The 25,537-nt window shown below is 36.5% G+C and overlaps 1 protein-coding gene across 2 annotated transcripts in view; it reads left to right on the top strand.

The window, feature by feature from the left end:
- Positions 1-25,537, top strand: part of UNC13C (unc-13 homolog C) — a 564,606-nt gene that overhangs the window by 451,359 nt on the left and 87,710 nt on the right. For both annotated transcript variants that reach the window (XM_039254229.1, XM_039254228.1), the window contains 3 exons: positions 3,459-3,536; positions 16,993-17,081; positions 24,291-24,440. In XM_039254229.1, coding sequence (XP_039110160.1) covers positions 3,459-3,536; positions 16,993-17,081; positions 24,291-24,440 — 317 coding nt within the window. The remainder of the gene's footprint in view (positions 1-3,458; positions 3,537-16,992; positions 17,082-24,290; positions 24,441-25,537) is intronic.

The following is a 25,537-nucleotide window of genomic DNA, read 5'->3' as shown; positions in this document are numbered from 1 at the left end:
AGTATATTTTATTTTTAAAAACATTGGAAAAATCACAAATCAATGTTTATTATATTATTCTTTGTATTTTGTCTGTATACTTTAAACTTTTCAAAATCAAGTATTTATAAAGAAAGAGAATACCCTTGCAAATATTACAGCATAGGAACTTTTCTCAATGCTTTTCTTTCCTGGTTCCTGGTATCTTAATGAGTCTTAGACTCTCATTCAAATACCAAGCATCGTTTTAGCTTTTCCATGAAAGAACAGCAATTACCTGCTTAGTTATGCTTTCAGCTGAGATAAAGTGAAGAAGTTCCTTTGTTCATTTATGACTGTACATAGAACTATTACAGGTTTCTTTCATTATCAAGAACATTAAACATTTTTTATTTCTCAGTATACTCATGCTCATATACCGACTGTTCCTGCAAATTGATGTAGAAATTTTTAAAGAAGGACATCCAGGGGCTCCTCAGTGGCTTAGTCACTTAAGTGTCTGACTCTTGATTTCTGCTCAGGTCATGAGCCCAGGGTCTTGGGATCAAGACTCGTGTCAGGCTCTATGCTGAGCGTGGAGCCTGCTTAAGATTCTCTCTGTCTCTCTGTCTATCTCTCTCTGTCTCTGTCTCTCTCTCTGTAAAAAATAAATAAAAAGAGAGACATCCTTTAAGAGATAATCATAACATATGCTTTCCCAGGGGTCAGAATTAAAGATGATAGTTAAAATTTCTGTGACAGAATAATTTTTTCTAACTTTTTTTAAGTTAGAAAACTTTGTTTTGAATTGAAAATGGATCACAAGTTTTTCAATCTGTTGTCTCCATACTCAAAAATACAGCAAAGCAACATATATAAATCAGAATTACTTGATTTTGAATATTGTTGAAAATATTTTTTCAACTGAGAAACACTCTTTAAGTGATGTAGAAATGGCCACAGTCCCAACATAACTAACTTTCATATTTACTGTAGTTAATGTTCCTAACTTTGTTCCAGATTTAGATCTGATAAAATGCATTATGATATTTTTAGGGGTAATGCCAAATTATACACAAATAAAAAGATTACAACTTGAACATTGGTTCTTTTATCTATCTAAATTCATCAACAAAGGATACTTCTGAATTGGCTTAATGTTCCCTTTCCTGTACATGTTAGCTGTTTTGTTTCCAATGACTATGGAGGTGCTTAAAATAAAAACTGTTTCCAGATTAGCTTTAAGGCAGATTCAGCTCTCATGTAGTGATTTGGTAAACTGATTCAATAAAAGTAATATATGAACATTTCAAAGTCAGAGAAAGCTTAATAAAAGAGGAGAGTCTCATTTATTTTTATCTCTACCTGAAGAACTGCATTTTTTTTAATGTAGCCTTACCTGGGATCCATAGCAATCCATGCTAAGTGAGCCCATAGTCCATTTTGTGTCTTAGTTGTTCTTTTCCATTGGAAATGGTCATATAAAAAGGCTTAGAGGTTGGTTTTTGCTTCTACAACTATTACTAAATTACTGTTATATGTGCGAATAAAGATAAACTTGAATGTTAGTATCAAATAATCATAGAAGAACCCATCTCGGTACCTTAGGCTCATGGGGAGCAGAATGATATAGCCTTTTACCTGCTTCTCATTAAGAGTCATGATCCTTTTTTTGGCCTTCGTTTTCTCCCTGGTAAGATTGCCAAATTCAAGCCAAATCTTTTCCCTCTGGGGGGAAAAAAAGGGAAAAGAAAATCCCAAGCACTCTATCTTCTTGTGGGGATTCAATTTGTTACCTTAGGGTCAAGATGCTGAATCTCCTTAAAGTTTTGACCACATATGTAGCAGAAAGGATAAGCTTAGATCAAGTGGCTTTCGGTCACAGCTGGGGATCAGAATCATTGCTGGAACATTGTGGTTCAGCTGACCGAACAGAATCTATGGCACATAAATCTCAGCTATCTGTGTTAGAGACATAAAATATTTATGTGACCAGAATCAAGGGAACAGAATCAAAGTTTAAAATTGTTTTCATAAATCGAAGTTAAGATGTGGTCACTTTAAGAATCAATTAGGAAGTTTTTCAAAGGTCATTAATGCGGTTAAAGCATTAATAAAAGCTTTCCACTGATGAGTGCTAACACCTCTCTGATGTCCTGTAAGTCCTTTCTATGCCTCTAATTCATTATTGGCTCATTTCCCAGCAACTTGGAAGATACATCCACTTTACTTTCTTTCACTGTTTTCCTCACCCCAATCAACTGGCTTTTCAGAATCGATATGCAACAAGTGTTAATTATTCTATAACTATTCTGAATTCTATTCTCCAGTTATAAATTAATTCCTATTATTGTAAGGTCACATCTAGTCCTGTCACAAGGGTTCCATCTTTATGTTATTGTTATATTTCTACCTCCCTGGAAACATGGAGTCAAAAACATTTTTAAACATGTATTATGTGTAAAGCTTTGTGGAGTACTTTGAGAGTAAAAAAAGCAGAAGACACAGCTGCATGTTAAGTGCATTTAAGGTCAGTGGGTGAGACAGTGAAAAGCAATATAAATGTAAAGTTAAATAAATGCAAAGTGAGTGACAAAAGGGTATAGACTGGGAAAGAGAAAGCTTAAATCTGGAATGATGGATATGATTCAAATAGGCAAAGAGCCAAGTGAAGAGGCCACATGCTAAGCCAAGTCAGAGTCTGGAAAACACAGGTGTTTTGTGGGGGAAGAAGCTGCTTAGAGGGGAAAGTTACCTGCAGTAAACAGAGAGGGGAAGGAACGTGTTGTTTGGAGCCAGATAACTAAGGGCCTTGAATACCAATGTGTGGATGTTATCTATAGCCAAAGAGAATCTATTAAAGGTGTCTTTTTTTTTCTTTTTACTCCTTGGGTTTTTAAAATTCAGGTTGTGATTTTGTTTATTAAATGGTAAAATAATGGAGAAGTTAAACTATACCTTTTATTAATCTTTTTAATGTTTTTATTTATTCCTAAGAGAGAGGGAGAGAGACACAGCGTGAGTAGGGGAGGGTCAGAGAGAGAGGGAGATACAAAATCTGAAGTAGGCTCCAGGCTCTGAGCTAGCTGTCAGCACAGAGCCCGATGCGGGGCTCGAACCCATGAACTGTGAGATCATGACCTGAGCCAAAGTTGGGTACTTAACCGACTGAGCCACCCAGGTGCCCCAAACTGATACCTTTCCTTTAAAAACAGAATTTGGCTCCATTTTAAGAGGAAAATAAATATTAGCAGTATGTCCCCAGTGGTTTATTGTTTGAGCATATTATTAAATTGCATTCCCCAAAGTGGTAATATTTCTCCCTCCTGTTCTTAACTCTTAAAAAGGATAATAAAAATAGCAGAATTATTCTATTTACCAAATATAATAAGACTTCAGTGATCATTGTATATTTATCATATTTAAGGTAAACTTATTCAATAATTTCATGTATAAAGGATTCTCACACCACCTTTTCTTGTGGTTTGCTTTCCTTCAAGCCCTGTATATTGATGAACAATATTCAACAGTTGCGGGTCCAGCTGGAAAAAATGTTTGAATCCATGGGAGGAAAAGAGGTGGGTATATTTTTATGCCTTCATTTACCAAATATATACTCAGAGATCATTAGCAGCACAGCTACTTGCTATGGAAAGTGTCATAATCAAGTTTTTTACATGGGTTAACAAAAAACAGGACATGACAATAATCTAAAATATCATTAACGATAAGGTGGCTGTTATACACAACAGAATATCCAAGTGAATGCATTATATACACATTGTAGTGTGTATATACATAGAGTCCTAGATACACAAATCTATATATGCTAATGATCTGTAAAATTCTAAAAACAGCGGATTTTTTTCCACCATATTGCACAATGTCAACTTGGTATCGATGTTTGCTCTGAAATGTGCTTTGTGGCGCTAGTGGTTTTTGATGCATCAGTTTATTGTTCACATCTAAAAATCTCTGTCAAAATGTGTTGTGTGCTGTGTCTGTAATGTGTCGTGTCTTTGTCCAACATCCTTGACTTGCATTTCCCTGAGCAGAAGAAGGAAGGAGAAAGATTCTTTTTTGAGGTTTGTGATAGTAAGCATCTTATCCTTTTCCTGGCTGTTCTCCCCCAAACCTGAAGACCATTGCACTTCTTATTTATTCTCATTTGCTCTTTTGGATCAAGCAGACAGTGAAATATTATTTGTGCACCTGCCTTCTGCTTTTGCCACGGTCCTTCTTTCACAAACCAACATGAGCATCCAGGGACTTGGGGACCAGAGTTGGTCCTGAGAGTGAAAGGTTCATGCAGCTGGCATTCTCAGACAAGTCCTCCTCCCTAAAACAACCCCAAGGGCTGCTAGAATGTACAGATATTTCTGGTGTGGATTTTAGTTACAGTGTTCCTTATTGTGGTAAGGGTAAGAGATATATTTGAAGTAAGATTGAATTTCAAAACAAAGAACCCTTTTATTTCTAAATATGCAAGGCTGAAAATGCTTCTTTTAAGATTGGGATTCTTCACATGTGATGCTGCTTTTAACCCCATGGAGACATTTGTACATTTCCCTCCCTGCAATGTCTGTTTTTGGTATCGTAGAAACTCTTCTTTTGAAAACTGAACTTGCTGCTTAGCAGCCTACAAATCAGAAGCACTAAGATATGTGTGAGGAGATTCAATACTTCAAAAATAAACTCTCACTTTTAAACTGCAGTATCAGTTTATTTTGTATAAAATAGGACTCCATTCCCTTTGATGTATTAGTGCCTTTTACAGTGTGAGGGCATCAATCTCGCTTTTGAATTATTCTGCTGAATTAGGTGAACACAAGCAATTGGGGATCATAGCTGGAGATTCCCTTTTTAATTTTAGTGATTTTTTTTATACTCCGACTTTAAGTTCACTGTTTGAAACATTGTGAAGAAATGACTGATGTCTTGTGGGAAATTCTGTCTCCTTTTACTGAATTTTAAAGACCATATATCATGTAAGGATAAAGTTATATTTAAAATGCCGTATTTCCAGGAATTTCTTCTTATGCTACTTCTATTTCCTTACTATTCCATGGTTGAATTCTAATGTGAATCATATACTGCTGAGCTGAATATTAACAAGACAGATGAGACCTGTACTTAAGGAAGCTATATAGGCCAAGCTACCCGCGAAGCAAAAATATTGTGGGGCACCTTGTCCACCAAACAAGAATGGATTCTTTACTCCATATAAAATTGCCAGTTTGAAATGTGCCATTTTCACGTTACAAATTTAGCTACAACTCTATAGGTAAATCACACAGGTCTTCTTACTGGAGAACATAATGAAGATAGAAATGTCTATCTTTATGACATTTACAAGGCCAACTGCTAAACTCCTCATACATAATTTAAAGGGAAAAAATCAATTAAAAGAATGAAATGAATATCTAGTTTCTCACAATGTAATTTGTTAGGAGAACAGCATGGACCCTAGTTCTTTTCTTTTCCTGCATTTAAGTATTATTCATCCTTCCATCTTATTATCATCCTTTGATGTTCGGTCTCCCTTCTATGCACAATTTTTTATTATCTTATTTTCCATCTTCATCTAATCATGTTACCCCCCCCCCACACACACACACACAAAAGTTTTGGGCAGGCCCAATTAGCATTGGCATTGGAATTGATGAAATGTCAAGAGGAAACAAGACCTGAACTCAAGTGTGGGTATAAGATTCAGTCTCCAGAGAGAAAGGAAAGAAAGAATCATGATTCTACAGACTTATGTTAGAATTGCTACACTCAGCCTCTTCTGGGCACCAGAATCTCAAAATTATGGGCAGATCCCTTCCAATCCAGTTATCTACATAGGGCACTATCTAAATGGACTCTTTAACTTGGAGCTTCTATAAAGATGAAAGAGGATTGTATTGGGAATGACAGAATTTACCCTTTGATATGAGAAGTTTATACAGCACTTAATACGGGTGTGTGTTCGGTGGCCTTTAAAGGTAATACAATGTTCATTGTTGCCAGTTTTCCTCTCACAGTGGAACTGATCATATAAAACCATGACTGGTATTGCTAAGGGAAGCTTCCCAGTCTAGTTCTTCTTTTTAGGAGTTTCTTATAGTTTGTCCTCTACCACTTGTGCTAGGGTGTGTACCTCTTGCTACAAAAAATCTAATTAGCAAATGGTTACTTGCTTGTGCACTTGCTCAAAAAGGTTTACTATGCATTCATTAGCTGGCTCTTAGCAGCGGCATGGCTTGCCTCTCATACAGTCTGCAAAGTGCCCGCCACCTGCAAGCCTGGCTGCATGATGCTGCAGCTTTCTGCCGCTTTAGCCCCACTGCTGTTGGGGCAGCTGCTCTCTCCTTCCAGGATCAGCATCTTTTCCTTCTGGAAATGGAAATAATGCTTAAAACCATTTTTTACATGGAAAAAAAAAACCTCTCTTAATGGATTCCCTCTTGGAAACATGACCTAAGACTCTGACAGTCTTGGTGTGATGCTGTTGTCAGTGGCTCCAAAGGAGTCCTTGTGCAGACACGGTTACCACCTGCATGCATGATACCCTGGAGACCATGTGAGCATATTGTTGTTGTTTTTTTCCTAGCACCCTATTTATAAAGAAAAGAGAAAAGCAAACCGCTAAATTTTCCCCCTCTATTGTGACTTTCTGACATGCTTCCTTGCATAAAACTTAGTAGCATATTTTGGCATAATAACTTTGTGATTACTGTAGAGAATATAAAAAATATAATAAGTCTCAGAAGCTGTGAAACAAATGTAACCTTAAGAATGAGGCCCGGAGCCTGTTTTCTTTTGAATAAAGCATATCACGTGATTCTTTTATGTGCATATTGTTTTGGGACACACTATACTAAAATAGATACAGTAGCCAACCCACAATATGGATTGACTTGAGCCAGAAGTTAAATTATGTGCACCACAATCCCCATACTGCAGTATCAGTCCCTTTATAACACAGTAACAGCAAAATGATTATCAGAATGCCAGGTAGCAATACTCATTATTGGCAAATGATAATTTTATTATTCTCTAATAGCTAAAACACCTCAAAAGCAAAACAGACATACTTTGGCTTATATTACTCTAATAACAATTATTTTATGAGTACAATTCAGCTCATAGAAATTACAAATAAATATATACCCTATATTTATTTTTTCATAAAAATATATTGCCCTAGTCTATGAAAAGGACTCAGTTGCATGTCCTTCCCCTGCAATCTAATGTGTATATAAATACATGACAAGAAAATCAGATGATCCAAAATTTCATTTCATTTCAGGAAGTCATAAGATATTGGTTATGAAACTCTGGAGAACTTGTAGTAATTGATTTAGAAAAATTATGACCATGCTGTGTAAGCAGAAGAGGCATTACTCTTTCACAATATTGCATTGGTGCTATCGTCCTGAGTGATAGAATCCATAATTATCCATGAACCTGCTAACTTACTGACAGTACTTCAGATGTTAGCTTCAGAAGTCAGCCATCATTAAGACGGGGAATAGGGATAGGGGCATTTGTTTGCTTAGCTATACTCCTTTCTCTGCTGGTCACAAAGCAGATTAATTAGATATAATAGTAATATTTATTTTCATTGCTTTGTCTCAAAAAGAACTGAACCTCTTGACTCTTTTCACTGTGGTAAACTTTCCTGAACAGGGCCATGGATTCTGAAACATAACCCCACCTATCCTAAACATGTGTATATTTTAATGAGCAACTTAACTAATCTTTTGTTTGAGAAATGTCTTATCTATATCCTTTTTATTTTTAATGATGAATTTGATGAGTTAGAAACTGCATCTGACCAAAAGAATATGCATGTCGCTGATGGAAATTCATTGTAAAACCGATTAGCTGTAAGGACTTAGTCTTCAGCTAAGCAAATCCCCACCAGAGAGGACAAAAATTAACCCCTGTCATAATTTACTTAGCATTATCCTTTCATCATGATACTTGCTGGCAACAGCAGGTTGAAGAGCACTGCTTTAAAGGAAATAATGCTTCACACTAGTAGTTCTGTAACGTCAGCAAGCAATACAACTACCCGGGTAGCTGATTAAATCACAAGTTGCTAATTCCATTCCCAGACTTTTTGATTCTGTAGGTCTTGGGTGGAGCCTGATGACTTGCATTCCTAACAAATTCCCCTGATGCTGAAGCTACTGCTCAGGGGACCACATTTTGAGAGTTACTGCTCTGTGCTTTTAGAACAGCAGCCGCGTAATTAGGAAACGGCTCAGAAGGCTCCTTTGTCTTATCTGTGCAACACACCTCACTGACCTACTTAATATGTTTTGAATCTGGAGAATACAGAGGATATGACATGTTGGAATGGACCTGGAGACAGCATGCAATGGCACAGGCAAATGTTTGCATTAAGGAATGCAGTGATCCAAAAACATAGGAGACCAATTTGCAATAATAAACAAATATTTATAATTTTTTAAACATTCTAGACTTTACGTTTACATTTTATACATAACCTTATCAAAAGGTGTGGTTGTATGGAAGCTAAGCTTTATGTTCAGGTTTCTGATCTATTTCACCTTTTCTCCTTAATGTAAATAGAGAGAGTACTCACTAGTTAATACGTTAGTGAGAACTGGTCTCCTGTTTTCATCTCTTTTCCAGCCATTACAAAGTAAATTATAAAGTATGTATCAGATGTCTTAGATAATAAAATAAACAAGTGAAACTAGTCATCCCTTCCTTGTAGTTCTAAAACTGTTTTCTTAAGCAATTTGGAAAGGTTTTTTTCTATTTCGTAGAAGGGTCTGTTGTTGCCACTTATATTTACTGAATCTGTAGGGGAATAGGAGATGAGACAGGAAGTTTATTAATACAGTCAGAAAAATTAAAGTAATAAGGTTTGGGAGTGGACCCCCCAACACTTTACAAATTTGAAAATATCCTTTAAAATGAAAGCTGTAGTTATTATATCTTATCCTGCAATAATTCAAAGAATAAATTGAAACTTCTAGTCTCTTAATGTGTAAATAGAGTTCAAAGGTGAGATGTCATTTGGCTGAATTCAGTAAAAGCAAGCAGCTATTTTTCGTTTTATGGCAGCAGATAACAAGTGGAACTGAATATTTGAAATAATGGCCTTGTATTTTGAAGGCATGCAGCTATTGCCTGGTTTCTTTCTCCTCCAAACCATCTCTATGATTGCTTTTAACAAATCAGACCTAATAGAAAATTAAAAGAATAATGAGGGCCAGAAGGGCAAATTGCATTGATGTGATTTAATAAGTATGACTAAGAATCTAGCACTACTACCATGTACAGTTCAGCTTGTGAAATTAAGAAAGGGTGCCATCTCTTAGGTTGAGAAGTTTCTGGGTGGGTGACCCGTGGCAGGATGAAATAAAGACTTGGGCAGGTACTGCTTGTTAACCTCATTGCCCAGAGTATTCCCAAGAAATCATAGGGTCACTCCTGTGCCATCAAGTCTCTATTTAAACTAACCTGTGTCTAAACCTTAAGAGAACTTGAGAGAGAATTCAAGTCACAGCCAGAAGGGAGAAAAAAATAGAGCTTAACTGCCATTTTCTATAATAGACCTATTCTATTGTCTTGTGATCCTCTTTGACTGTTTATGCTTGCCTTCACAAACCATAAATCAATGCAAACTAGGAAAACTTACTTCTCTAACCCTGCCAATCCCCTTCTTCTTCTACTTAATTGAGAGGCCCTCAGGCACCTCATGCAAATGCCTCACTGAGGGAATTGTGTCTCCATCGATTACTGTTCAACAGGTACTCATTTCAGTTGATTGAACAGACTATATTCACATTGCCTAATGGTGGATGGAGGCAGTAATGTGAGTAGCCGAAGGGGAAAGACAGAGTGAAACAGGGGGAAAAGTCAGTTTTTATAGAATAAATTCTAAACATAAGTTTTGTGTTTCCTTTCTTCTCCTGACTGAATCCTACTCTGTCCAGTTACATGGTTAGTCAGCCAATAGATGGAGCTATTAAGCCCAACGTTCCTTCTCAATCAAGTTATTGTACTTGTTTATTTTTTTAATGAGCATTTTCTGAAGAGAATTTCTTTAAAAAATATGGCTTCTTAGACTGCTGTTTCTCAGTCCTAGTGTGGTCCCAAAATATGTCATGGAGCATGGCACATCGTCCAGACCTTGGTTTTCCCACTTATAAAATAGGGGGAATTGTACTATATGGTTTCTGAAGTTCATTCTAGTTCTAAAATTCTGTGGTTATAAGACAACACTTGTTATAAACCCATAGAGTAGAGGTTAAGTCTATGTGTTGTAGGTGAAAGGTGGGGGGGGATGTTTAAGAGAAAAGAATGGGTCTTATTACTCATATGAGGTCTGAAGGTATAATATTTTTATGAAGTACAGAGAAAAAGGAAAGGTTTTTTTCCCTTCAGTTGTCTAGGCTGAAGAACCTAATGTATTATATCTCAAAGGCATTCAGTTGATGTGAAGCACAATGACAGTTGGATTTACTGCATACTGTCTAATTAGGATGAGAGACAGCTACTGATGTTCAACTTTCGAAGCCAAAGAGTTAGAGGCATGAATTTATATAATTGATGATACTCTAGCATAACAGTTCATGCAAATCTGAATGGCAGAAAGAAAAAGTCATTGTCTATCTCTTAAAATGGTCTTGTAACTTCCTGGGGGAGGGTCTCTCCTAAGAGGATAAAAAAGGAAACAAAAGACAGAATAGCATTGGTGGACCTGGAGCACAAATTTTTAAATTCCAGACAACACACCGCAATACCCATGTTGAATGCCATAACTCTGCAAGGTGATTTAGGTCATTCTAAGGAGAGCAATTTCCTGCTGGATTCACTAGGGAATGTTCAGTGATTTCTCAATCATATGTTTTAAGTTGAGCTAGCCATTTTAGATTAGATAAATTCCGGTCAAATAGAAGGGTTGGAAAAAAGTAATATTAAAAAAAATCATAGCTCAGATAAGGCTGTGATAAATTACTTGAAGCATTTCCCTTGTTGAAGCCAACTAGTCGGGCCAGCAGGTTTGGTCTTTATTAAAACAACTCTAGGAATCGTTAGGAGGATGGAATTAAAGGGAAAATGAGAACACAATGTGGAAATGATTGCATTATATTCTAGATGAGAATAATTCTGCATCAGAAGTTGAAGAGGACAGGAGAGATGGAGAAAATATTTGAGATATTATTGGTCATATCTGGTATCCAAGTGAATATGGAAAGTAGAAAGACAAAGAAGAGTCAAAGATGATTTTCACATTTCTGCCTTAAACAATGGTATGCTATCAATAAAATCTGAGACATTAAGTTAATGTAAGTTAAGGATGGGCAGGTAATAATTTCACTTTTTGATATGCTGACATTTAGGTCATCCAAGTAGAAAAGGCCAATAGGCATGTGGGAATATAGACATGATGCTCAGGCATCCTGTTAAAGCTGTAGATATAGACCTGGGGGATTGTTAACATAGGGTTGGAAATTGAAGACATAGGCATGGATGTGACTGCTCAAGAAAGGATAGAGTGAAGAAAAGGAGACAAGGAAGGGAGAATTGAAGGATAATATGTAAATAGTATATAGAGAAAGAGAAGTCATCAAAAGAGACAAATGATAGGCAGAAAAGTAGGAGAGGTAGGAAAAGGTAGTCTCTAAAGAAACAAGAAATAAAGAGCTTGAGAAAACAAAGGTGAATGCTGGCTGGTTGAATAAAGTCAATGGAGATCACAATTAAGAAACCACTGGTGATGTATATGTGAACATTTCAGTGGAGCATCCAGGGGGAAAACAACGCTATAGTGTATGAATATTAAAGAAATAAGGAGGCTATTGGGGTGCCTGGGTGGCTCAGTCAGTTAAGCGTCTGACTTCGGTTCAGGTTCAAGCCCCGTGTTGGGCTCTGTGCTGACAGCTATCTCAGAACCTGTAGCCTGTTTCGGATTATGTGTCTCCCTCTCTCTCTGACTCTCCCCTGTTCATGCTGTCCTATCTCTCAGAAATAAATAAAACATTTAAAAAATTTTTTAAAGAAATAAGGAGGCTGTAAGTTTTACATTTATGATATGAACAATTTGATGGTCAAGAGAAGAAAATATATTAGCGAGATATCGATGAGAAGATAGTACCAAATCAGTTGGCTTTTTAAACTCTTTTTTATTTTAACAAAATGTTGAGTACATTTATAGGATGGGGTCATAAAGATAATGATGAAAGGGACTGAAGATAGAAAGGGATATTTAGTGGAACAGAATCCAAAAGAAGGAACCAAGAGCTCAAGTTGAACTACTTTTCTCAGAAATGACACTGTTTTCTTCATGGATATAGTAATGATGTTTGCATTTATTAAAGGATTGTTCTGAAAAATATTCACGGCATGAAACCCACCAGTCTAAAGACCAAATATTGGGCCCTGTGTAGATGAAGGCCAGGGAGTGTCACTTGTTTCAATAAGCAAATAATGGAACTCTAACACTGATGAGTTGAACAGGAGGGAAAAAAGCCCAGTAACTTGTACATGACAGAAAGGAGATGAGATAGTAATGAACATTGAGGGACAGGAATAAAATTAACACAACATTTCTTCCTACAGAGCCTTAAGTCTTTTAAAGAGTTTGTATTGAGTTGTTCAAAAAGTATTTAAGTGCCACTTTCCAAATGACTAGTTGTATCTCCAGCAACAGCTTGATGGTTGGATTAACCATTGCTGTTTTAAGTGGCTGAAATAACATGGATTCCCTTCACATCCCTTAGGGAAAGAATGTGTGCTGGTAAAACACAAAACATGTTGAGTGGGTATGGTAACCAGATTTTTTAACTAAACAGATACCAGGACATAATCTGACATGGTCTGACAGTGAGACAAAAATTTGAAATCAGGACTAAGTTTGTAACTCTAGAATATATGGTTGCTAAGATATAAAAGACTTCAAATGCAGAAGTATTCTATTAATAGTCAATGCAAATTATCACTGCAAGAAGGAGCACTCTGGATATCAGAATTTCCTTTGAGGGAGTATTTCCTTCTGCCCTCGCCTCCTTCTTCAAATATTTGGTAAATGCTTATGCATGCAGGGACAGACACCCAGGATGGACAGTTAAGTAATACAGACATCAGTGGAAGGATAGATTAATAAGAAAACACTTAAAAGAGAGTGCTGTACAGATGTCGTAATAAACAGAACAGGCAGTGCAGAAGTTAGAGCTACCAAGAGCGTGGCCAGAAACATGGAGGGAAAGAATGGCTAAAGTGGGTGATAGGTGAATTGTCTTTTAAAGGAAAAGGAGAAGTGGACCTTAGGGAAGAAGAACTTAAAAGATAGCTTGCATGCTGGCTATCTCTTCTGGACAAGTCTTTTTTATAATCAAAGCTCAGTGGTGTAAAATATGTCAGTGGTGTAAAATCTCAAGAGACTGCCTATGTATGATGATAGTTCATTCCGACCGTTAGAACAACACCCGTCCAACCTTGATTTTGGAATTCTAAAACCTATCATGGACTGTGGATAAAATCTGTTTTGAAAGCTTTCCTGCAAATTCAGAGTTTCATTCCATATTCTTAAATCTTCATTGAGTATATTTGTCTTTACAGGGAGCCATTTATTGTTTATTTTTTCCAGCCAAGTTGTTTAGATACATATGCTAATTCAGTTTGTATTTTTTTTAATTTTTAAAAATGTTTTTATTTATTTTTGAGAGAGACAGAGTGCAAGCTGGGGAGGGGCAGAAAGAGAGGGAAACAGAATCTGAAACAGGTTCTAGGCTCTGAGTTTTCAGCACATAGCCTGATGTGGGGCTTGAACCTACAAATGGTGAGATCGTGACCTGGGCAAAGTTAGGCGCTTAACTAATTGAGCCACCCAGGCACCCCTCAGTTTGTAATTTAGAATAATTTATTAACTCTGACTTTTGAATGCTTGATATTTTTCCCTTTTCTTTTTTTTCTTTTAATAATAACTCTAAATAACAATATTAAAAATGCAAGTTGATATTTGATACCATATTACAGTTAGAACCAGGCTAAGTTTTAAATCTTTGGGAAAAAAATCAGGTAGTCTTTTACCTTTCTAAAGTGGCCAATAATTTGTAAAATGTGCTGTTGGTAATTTAGGTAATGAGGTCTAAAAGCCCAAGTTATTATTCCTTACAAACTTTAGGAAGTTTGTAGTAGTAAGGAAAAAGTCTCAATATGTGCAAATAAAGAAATGAAAAACTCAAAAATTGGATAATTTGCTGCCTAAAGGGATGGTTTTATAAGTAGATGAGTATGATATTTCTAATCATTATTATTGCAAAAGACCTGCAATTTGGCCTCATAGTTACAGTTTCTGTTTTAATGTTATAATGGTATGATTTCTATCATATAAACATCAAGTACTTAACCGAAACTAGAACTGATTTTTTTTCCCTTTTTTGGCCTGGTTACATGACAGAGGCGTTAGCCTGCACCCACTTAGAAACGTAAGCTTCTGTGAGGAAATGAAAACTGTCATCCAGTATTTAAATTGCTATAGATTTGACAGGTTCAGATTTTCAAGCCAAAGCCAATTATTTGATAAGAAATCTCCATTCACAAAATACCAAAGGTAGACCAAAATAATTTATGAGAAAATAGCTTAATTTCATCCAACTGACCTATCTATTTTTATATGACTTGAAAGTCATTATCTTAACAGGTGAAAAAAACCTAAATGTGTATATTAAACTAATATGTAAACAACATACCCGTTATATATAAGAAGCAATCCCAGTTGCCTTGGTGGCTCAGTTGGTTAAGTATCTGACTCTTGGTTTTAGCTCAGGTCATGATCTCATGGGTTTGTGAGTTTGAGCCCTGTGTGAAACTCCGAGCTGATGGGGCAGAACTTGCTTGGGATTCTCTGTCTCTCCCACGCTTGTGCGCTCTCTTGCTCTCTCTCCCCTTCCCTCCCTCCCTCAAAATAAATAAATAAACTTTAAAAGTAAAAAAGAAGCAATCCCATTTCCAGGAAAACCTCTACTCTCATAGCCATTTCTTTAGAGATGATAGGTGTATATATAGGGAACTAACACCTACCTACCCAAGTGGTTTACCAAAGAGTGGGGAGCATGAAGAAACCCATGGAATGGCTTCTCTCTCATTCCTGTTGCCCAAAAATCTTATCCAAATGAAATAAAATTGGTGTTAGGTCAATAGCAAGAAAACAAAATAAGAAACATTCAGACTGAATGGTTCCTTAGGATTGGGGCAGGCAACCCACAAATGTTTTCTTGGCTGAAGTTTGGTGAATTTTCAGTTTATTAGGCTATTTTTGTTTCATTGCCTATCAGTGTCTTTAAAATAAGTACTATCTAATTGTCTTTCTGAATCACTGTCTTATGACCAGTTATAGCTTAATGGGACTCTCAGAAAGGATGAGACTCAAGGATATTCTAATTTTCCAAATCCTAAAGAAGCTTATGTTCGTTAGAGTGGCCTGTGTGTCAGAGCTGTCAGCTTGTCTGTTGATGGGGACAGGAAAAAGATAAAGTCTAGAAGAATCACATTGGGTCTATAGAGGGACAGCAGAAACTAACCAGTGCTGAAACCACCTGAATTTGAGTCAAAATTGACATCAAGGATTGTTTGATATAATCAGTAGTCAGAGGCCAAGTGCAATTTTATAAGCTAGAGCCATACACTGCGTTGAGATATATAAATAATACTTCTGCCTAACATTCTCTTAGTACTAGAAAATGCTCTTGGAGGATTACAATACTTAGTGATCAGTGAATACTATCAGGGATATTATTTGGTTCTGGGCTGGCTCCCAAGAGTTTAAATTTGATATTGTGTCATGCATCTTTTGGTGTCCTTATTAGGTTCTCCTGTTTATAAGTCTTCCTTTAATTTGTTCTAGCCCCAAAAGCTGGCTTTATCCAATCCCTTCTTTTCAATAGTAGATCAGCTTGCATAAGAATTATAGGTACTAACAGCAAGAAACGGATTTCTAAAGAGTCAAAGGAAGGTTGGCTTAATTTTAGAGAATATTCTAGATTGCCTTTTACCTGAGTTCCTATCAACTTGAGGTAATACATCTGTTACAAGTCATTCTTTTTTGACAGTTGCAAAAAACATATTTAAAAAGAATAAGAGTTTCTAAAGTGCTAGTGGAGTTTGTGTTGATGCTGAACTTTAATTATAAAAATATTCTGTCAATATATTGATGTGTTTATTTACAGTATAGTTTTTGCTTGTAATGATTAACATTATTTTAAGAATTGAAAGCCAATAAAAGAAAAGTTGACTTTTAAAGTTTGCATTGTAAAAACCGCTTCAAATACAATTTATCTTGATTTAATTCTTTTTTCTTTGACCCTAAATGTGTTCAGTAACTTAACTTCAAGCTTAAATATTTGAAAACTTAAATAAAAATGAAAATAAAATTAAAAACATGGGATCTTGAACTCTGAGTTGCTAATTGGCATTAGGCCTCTCACCTCAGAGAAACATTGGAGTGCTTGGATAATTTATTTTTCCTATTTTTAATTCTACAGTTTATAATTTAACTTTTAATTTTAACTATTAATTTTAACTATAGTTAGAAAAATATAAAAATACAGTCAAGTCACAGTGCAACACTCACAAATTAATTTTCCTTACTATTTTTTTTATTTTTAATGGGCCTATTTATTTAGAGGAACAGTAAAAACAGAACTATATTTTGAAGCAACATGTAGATTCAACTAATGTATAACACAATAGATTTTCTAAGTTAGGAAGTTACCGTGTTCTAGAGGTTTCTTTCTCATGCCTTGCATCCCATTGCTATAACCAACAAAGGCTTTGCTATCTAGCTCTCATTTAATGCATGCCATGCATTTTGATCATTTTTTCATACATATTTAGAATTTCCTAAATTCTGCACTTAATTTGAAAGATAAAAAAGGAAAGGAAAGAGGATATGTGTGTTGTATTATTTGAAGTTTACCTTGTAACCAGTAAAATGCTTGTAAGAGAAACAAAAGCATACTTTCTCACAACTCCAAAGTAATACTGTTTATGGTCTTTCTGCAGCTAGATCCTGAAGCTAGTGCTATTCTAAAAGAACTACAAGTTAAACTCAATGGGGTTCTGGATGAGCTCAGCATCACTTACGGTGAAAGGTAAGTGGCTACGTAGTTATTATCCAAATGTGTTGGGTTTCTGCCAATAGTAATCATGCCTTCGATGCTTTTTCTCTCCCTCACTAGCTAAATTCATTTAACTTCAGTAATCACACAAAGCACTATCTCCTCTAGTCTTTCACGACCCCAAAATCTACCAGTGATATCTTGATACATGTTCCCCAGAACTTTGTGTGATCCTTCAGTTGAGTAGCACTTCTGACACTGTGCTCTAAATTCTGCTTTACTTGCCTGTCTCCCTGACTTTACTAGTGTGCTTCTTAAGCTCAGAAACCACATATCTCATTCCTAATTGAAATTCTAATACATAGAGCTTAGCAACTGGCTATTGATAGAATGAAGGGAGGGAGGGACCCATTACATACAAAAGAAAACTGAGTTGCATTCGTGCCATTTATGTCAGTGTGGCTGCACTTCCAAAGAACTGAATTCCAACCCCATAAGCTAATAAAGCCAGGGTTCTAGGTTTTAGGGTTTAGGAATCTTGATGTAATTACCCCATGGGAGAGTACTGGCACATCTATATTTTTTCTGTTTTTTAAGTTTATTTACTTATTTTTGAAAGAGAGACACCCCAAGTGGGGCAAGGGGACAGAGAATCCCAAGCAGTCTCCATGCTGCCAACACAGAGCCCAGTGTGGGGCTTGAGCCCACGAAACCATGAGGTCATAACCTGAGCCGAAACCAAGAGTCTGATGTTTAACTGACAGAGCCACCCAGTCGCCTCTATTTTTAAACAATTAACTTTTCTTGTCTATAGTGTGGCTCTAAAGAGAGGAAAAATCTATCCTAAATAAACGTCATTTTGGTCCTACAGGAAAAAACCATTAGATCATCATCAAATGTTAAAATAGAAAAGCAAACACATCTTTAATGAGGTTCATTAACTTCATACAGATTTGCTTCACAAGTTTTTAGTGCTTATTCACTTTTTGAGAAAGAGACAATGCACGAGTGGGGGAGCAAGAGAGGGAGACACAGAGTCTGAAGCAGGCTCCAGGCTCGGAGCTGTCAACACAGAGCCTGATGAGGGGCTCAGACTCACAAACCCTGAGATCATGACCTGAGCTGAAGTCAGACATTTAAGACTGAGCCACCCAGGTGCCCCCAGAATTTGCTTTAAGTATTATTTCAATAAATGTTTACATACTGTGCTCTGTTCTCAAATGGCACTATCAAAGTTATTCTAAAGGTGAAGGTTAGCTATCTCTTTGAACCCCACTCATCACTTATTACAGAGTTTTGGAAAGATACATGCTTAATAAATATTGACTAAATATGCTGTTTCAAATCAGAAAGACTAAAAAGAAAAAGACACTAAAAGCATCATACTTATTTTTTAAATATAGCAATGATACAAAGTAAAGGAGAATCCCATATTGTCCTTCTCTCTATTATCAGGGGTATGTTCATTGTCTTTATATAGACCACTTTCACAGCCCAGGTGCTGAACAAGAGACAGCCTTGCTGTATTGAGCCCAAGGTGATTGCCCTGCCTTCTGTTTTGTGTTGTTAGCTGACCTGGATGATTCTGCTTACTTGGCCTACATATTAATAAGCAATTTGAAGATTCTGTGTACCCAGAGTTGGAGATGCAGACATTGTCTGAAGAATGTTGGGGCTCATTGAGTCACTCATTGAGTGACATTTAGTTGATGGGGGCCTTTGGTCAGTCAGTTTAGGCTTACCTCTCTTCAGTGAAGTTGTGAATTATTAATATGTGGTTAGCAAAAGACTGTTGCCTTAAGCTAAAAAGACAAAAATAGAGATTATTTAGCAAAGTCAGGGAAAACAAAAAGGTGTCTGGGATAGCAAGGGGTGTTCAGAACCTCATGGGAAATAAGATGACTCAACAGAAAAGAAATTAGAATATAAATAGAAAACATATAGTCAAATTACTTTTTGGAATATAGCCAAATCATCCTTATGAATAAATACTTTTTATTTTGTTTTGTTCTGTTTTGTTTGATAGGAGGACTATTCAGATTACAAAGGCTGAAATTATGATTTGAAAAAATGTGAGCAAACTTAAGAAACAAGGAGTGATGCTTATTAGATTCTTAGAAGGGCACTTGAAGTATTTTGTTCCTGTGAAGCCAGCTATCTTAACCTAGATATTCAAACTCCTGGTTACCCAGTACTATTTCTTCATTATTTTATTAAATATAGGAAAGAATTTAGTATTTTGTGCAATTATGGCTAGGATTATTGGAATAAACAACCCCCATGTCATACTTTTCTTATAAAAAGAATAATTATTATATATCTTTTGGTATGAATTTATTTCCCATACAACCAACCAGATCATCACACCAGGTGGATGGGATGTCTATAATGATCAGTGTGACCACACTGTGAAGTCAAACTGGATTGTTGTAATCTGAATCAACCTTCTTTAGAGTCAAAATTAGCATTTCTTAATGCTAAATTAAGTGTATAGTTAATTTCCCCGAAATCTGTTTTATCTGGTGTTATTAAAAATCCCAATCACATAATGTTAGCATATGGAGTTGGTAGGATGATTTCACAGTAAAGTCAGGGCAGAGCCAAACCACACATCTGAAGCCCAGATTCCTGGGACCTTGACATGCTCATCTGAATAAATACTTTTTAATTTGTTTTGTTCCTTTTTGTTTGATGGGAGGAAACTATGTGATATAGTTTCACTGAAATCTTAAAGATGTTCTTACAGATGTTCTTGAGTTTTCTAAACTTGTGCCACTTAGGTTTCTGCTTACATTTTGGAGTTGGCTTTTGGCTTACTACATTTCTTTTAATGATGTCTTTGGTACCAGTGGCTAGCTGGATTAAGAAAAGAATTCAGGAACATTTACTAGAAATTCTCCTGTTAGTATTTGGCTTCATGGGTGCTTACAAAATCTGTCATTATTAACTGGTACCACTTGTATGCAAGCTGATTACTAAAGACTTCTCCAACCAAAAAAAATGATACAGAAAAAAATATTTTAGGTGAATTTACCATAAATGAATAGAGACAAAAATTTTAGGTGAAATATAGGTGTTGGTTTATCCTGGATTTATGCTGAGATAAAATGTTATTATCTCTGATACACTGATAACCCTTCCTCCATATGCCTTATCTCACACACACAGGTGGCTTCGGGTGGGAGTTCACCATGTGGGTCTATTGTAGGAGAACTCATTTAAACATTTTTTTAAATAACTATCATACCTTCTTCTGCTCAATCCATCCTCCACCCCAGTACACTGGTTTGAGAAACAGTGCAAAAGAAAGTGGCTATTTCAAGGGTGATTAGTACCACAGTCAACAGGATCACTGATGACCCAGTGGCAAATCAACTAGTCCACATTTTCCAACATTATCTACCTTGCTTTTCTATTGTTCCAAGTATTTACCACCACACTGTCACTAAACACACACACCACCACTATCACCACTTACTTTCTCACATTCTCCACCATGCCCACCACCACCTTCCTCCACAACAACCTAACAAAAGTCTAAAGGCAGGTCTAGCCAGATAAAAGCTAGAATGTGAGCACAGCTGGATTCCTTTGGACCTGACTCTGAAAGAGGATGTCTCATTGAATTAGAAAGTCATGCAGGAAGCCAAGAAATGAGCCACATGCATCAGGACAAGCTGTGGTTCAAGGATCCAGAAACAAATACAGATACCAAGGCCAGAGGGGCAGGAATGGTATTGTCAATGGTAAAGAGGGTCAAGGAGAACTCAGGAGCCAAAGATGGATGATGGTAAAAGGAGATTCAGGTCTTGACTAAATGCTGAAAATTACAGGGCAATTTACTTATAAATCTGCTATAAAATGTCCAGGAGGTGGGCACCTGGGTAGCTCAGTCCATTAAGTAGCTAACTCTTGATTTTGGCTCAGGTCATGATCTCACAACTTGTGAGATCGAGCCCCATGTTGGGCTCTTTGCTGACAGGATGGAACCTGCATGGTACACTCTCTCTCTCCTCTTTCTCTGCCCCTCCCCCTGCTCACTGTCCCCTCTCTTTCAAACTAAATAACAGTTTTTAAAGGTCCAGGGGGAAGGAAAACTTCCAAGTTGTGATAACTTAAAATATATCAAAGATTTCCTATATATGGTAGCAAAACCAAAAATTTGAAAAATAAACATTGGACAACAGGCTAAGTAAAATATTTGCATGATGTAAATTCTAAAATTCTCCTATATGCTACAAGAACAAGACATGCTGTTTTGTTTGTTGGGAAATCTTCAGCATCTATGAACTAATATTGGCACACAGTATTTTAAAATATTTGTAGAGTGCATCCATTGATATTTATATTCTTTCTACTTAATGGAAGCATCATATGGTGAAAATTCCTAAATTTCTATCTATATAAAATGTTAGGAATTAGTAGAGTTGGATACTACTCAAATAATATGAACTTTATAGCCTTTGTGTGTGGTTATAAGAAGAAAGAAGAAAGGGATTGATTCAATTACTGTATCTTTTTTGAGTGTTTATTTTGAGAGAGAGAGAGAGAGAGAGAGAGATGCACACACAATTTGGGGGAGGGGAGAGATATAGGGAAAGAGAATCCCAAGCAGCCTCCATGCTGTTAGCATAGAGCCCAACATAGGGCTCAATCTCACAAATCGTGAGATCATGACCTGAGCAGACATCTAAAGTCAGATGTTCAATCAGGCCTGACCCACTCAGGCACCCCAATTGTGATACTATTTTAAACAGACTTTTTCTTTCTAATCATCACCATTCTAGTGATGGGACCATTATACAAGGTTTCATTAATCCCCATTCTCCTAAATGTTTCTTTTTTTCTTGCCTGCCTGTACATCTGTAATAATTACTCCTTTTGTTGGAAATGGGAAAGTAATAGACACTATGGAAGAAAGGTGGTGATGATGAGCCTCCATTATTTACATGTCCTACTTTGTGCCAATTATTTCAGTAAGAAATACAAAAAATGAAAAAATAATGCTAAAGATTTCTCTTCATACACTTATTTAAATCCTTGGAGTGGTGAGGTGCCTGGCTCAGTTAAGCATCTAACCTCAGCTCAGGTAATGATCACATAGTTTGTGGGTTCAAGCCCCGCATCAGGCTCTGTGCTGACAGGTCTGAGCCTGGAGCCTGCTTCGGATTCTGTGTCTCCCTCTCTCTCTCTCTCTCTCTCTCTGCCCCTGCTGTGCTTGTTTGCTCACTTGCTCCTCTGTCTCTCTCAAAAATAAATAAACATAAAAAAATTAAAAACTAAATCCTTGGAATAGAGAGGTAACAGAAGTGGGTGGAAGGAAAAAGGTCTGTTGATACATTCAGCCATTGTTCTTCAGCAATCCCCTTTTGTAAAGTGTGACATCTTGTTCTATGGTGTGGATAAGTAGCACCAAAAAAAAAAAAAAAAAAAAAAAAAAAACCTTGCCTTCATAGCATTTACATTCCACTTAGGGCAACAGGCAAGAAATAAATAAATCAAAAGNGTCTCTCTCAAAAATAAATAAACATAAAAAAATTAAAAACTAAATCCTTGGAATAGAGAGGTAACAGAAGTGGGTGGAAGGAAAAAGGTCTGTTGAGACTGTCTGCGATTGTTCTTCCGCACTCCCCTTTTGACCCCTCTGACATCTTTTTCTTCGGAAAAAAAAAAAAAAAAAAAAATCTCCTTGCCTTCATAGCATTTACATTCCACTTAGGGCAACAGGCAAGAAATAAATAAATCAAAAGTATGCAATGTGTCAAATAATAATATATATAGAATAATGGTGCAATTAAGAAAAATAACTGCCAAGGAATGGGTCATGATCTTGCAGTCATGGGTTCAAGCCCCACTTCGGGCTCTGTGCTGACAGCTCAGAGCTTGGAGCCTGCTTCAGATTCTGTGTCTCCTTCTCTCTTTGCCCCTCCACTGCTCACACTCTGTTTCTCTCTCTCTCAAAAATAAATAAAGGTTAAAATTTTTTTTAAAAAAAGAATTCTCAAAGGACTTGTCATTTGGTGTATGCCTAAGAGTGAGGGACCAAGAGACCCATGAGAAATTTCAAGGGAGAGGGAACATAACAGTGTCTATAAGATAAGGTTCTCAGAGAATTCGAAGAACACTAACATTTAGGATACTTTATAATGATTTGTTGATGGACTGGATATTGGTATGAGAAAACACACTGAACTTCTAAGTAGGAAGTTTTCATAGGCGGTTTAATAAAGTGGTCTGGAGCTCACATTAGAAGTCAGGTCTGCAGGGGCACCTGGGTGGCTCAGTTGGGTAAGGATCCAGCTTCGGCTCAGGCCATGATCTTGTGGTTCTTGAGTGCAAGCCCCACTTTGGGTGCTGTGCTGACAGCTCAGAGCCCGGAGCCTGCTTCAGAATCTGTGTCTCTCCCTCTCTCTGCCCCTCCCCTGCTCACACTCTATCTCTGTCTCTCAAACATAAATAAACAGTAAAAAAAAAAAAATTTTAAGTCAGGTCTATGGATGCATATTTGGGAATCACCAGTATATTGATGGTATGAAAGCCATGGAATTGGTATAATGATTGCCAAAAAAGCTATATTTGATGAAGAAATGGAGTGGTCCAGTGATCAAGCTTAGTGGATTACAATGTAGGGCTGCCAGATAAAATATAGGATATGCACGATTAAATTTGCATTTCAGATAAACTGGATATGTTTAATATAAATATGTCCAAAATATTGCATGGGGCATACATATACTGAAAAATGCTCACTATCCGAAATTCAAATTACCTGGGCATCCTGTCTTTTTATTTGCTATGTCTGGCAACCCTACTCCAATGGTTAGAGTTCAGGTAATTGAGAAAAAGCATAGCTAGTGATGTTAGAGGAAAACGAAGATGGTGTGGAGTCCCAGACACCTAGTGACAAAGGTAAACCCCATGCTGAGAGTCTTTCAAGAACAGTCATTTTTCCAAACAATGGCCAGAGGAATGCTCAGCTATCTCTGTGCGAGATGGGGCCAAATAAACCCCCACTCAAATTAATTCAACCTGAAGAGCATTACTTTCATCTGCTTATATGGGTCCCAAGTAAGCTTTTATTGCAACAAAATTTTTTGCAGCTCAACAGTAAGTTTGAAGACTGATGAGCATGGGAATTCACACCATATGAAACAGATCAAACTCCTTGGAGTTGAATTAAACAGACACAGACACAGGAGTCATAAATGCTTTTATTTCAGAATTTATATTCCTTATTTTTAGTTTCCAGCTTATCATTGAAGATTGTATAAAACAGATGAGTTTTGAGCTAAACCAAATGAGAACAAATGGAAATACTGCAGCGAATAAGAACAGTGCAGCAATGGATGCAGAGATTGTGTTAAGACCCCTCATGGACTTCTTAGACAAAACGTAAGTTTCCTACCTAGTTTTCTCTTTAACCATTGCCCTAAATTTAATATCGTTTTTAAGATAAAAAATTGTTTTCCTCTACATAAGATAACTTTAAAAAGGCTTTTAGAGTAATACTCTAGTTCATTAAAAAGGAAAAGACCTTTAGTTCATTACTTAACAGGAAAAAATCAGGAATGACTTTGTGCAGGAAAGGGAAAATGGAAAGGAAATAAATAATGGTAACTAAGTAGTTTGTTGTTCTGAGGGGAGAGAGCATTAGGATTTGATGCTCCTCAGATAAGATACTGCTTTGCATCTTGCATCCTCCTGGACATCAAAAAAGACGGTTGAGTCCAGAATGTCTGATTTCATGTCAGAAAACTGAAGAAGAAAATATCACAAATATGAGCAGAATTCATTCAGTTCAGAGGCACATAGATGATGTCTGACTCAATCTTCAATAATTTATTGAACACCTATCTGTATCAAACTTTATTTTAGGCACTAGGCAGTGACAAAGAAGAGAGTCAAAGTCCATGACCCCATGGAGATTATTGTCTATTAGTGGTAGGAATGGGTGGAGACGAAGACTTTTGTGATCAACAAAGACTGTGTTCTTAACCAAAAGGCTTGATTTTTTTAATGCTTCTGCTTAGTCCCTACTCTTAGAAGTTCTAATTTCATAATTTGGAATAGGGTCAAAGCGTCTATATTTTAAAATATGTCCACAATGGGGAACCACTGATCTAAAGCAACCAGAGACATGATTTCTTAAACAGTGAAAGTTAACACTATTTTGAATGCCTATAAAGGGAACAATATTATACCTGGTAGTTTGCATATGTTACCTCATTTAATATTGTTGCAGCAAATCAATTAAAACCAAAGGACCAAGATAAATAAGGACATAATAGCTTTCTTTAAAGATAAGAATAACAAAGAAAGCATTAGTAGAGAGAAACTCTTTTATATATTTATGACGTATTTTATTCATTTTTAAAAAATGTTTTATTTATTTCTAGGAGAGAGAGAGATAGCTTGAGCAGGGGAGGGTCAGAGAGAGAGGGGGTCACAGACTGAAACAGGCTCCAGGCTCTGAGCTGGCAGTCAGCACA

This window comes from Hyaena hyaena, unplaced genomic scaffold (assembly GCF_003009895.1).
Source record: "Hyaena hyaena isolate Hyena2069 unplaced genomic scaffold, ASM300989v1 scaffold_479, whole genome shotgun sequence".
In the NCBI taxonomy this organism is placed as follows: Eukaryota; Metazoa; Chordata; class Mammalia; order Carnivora; family Hyaenidae; genus Hyaena; species Hyaena hyaena.
This window is presented reverse-complemented; position numbering and strand designations above follow the sequence as displayed.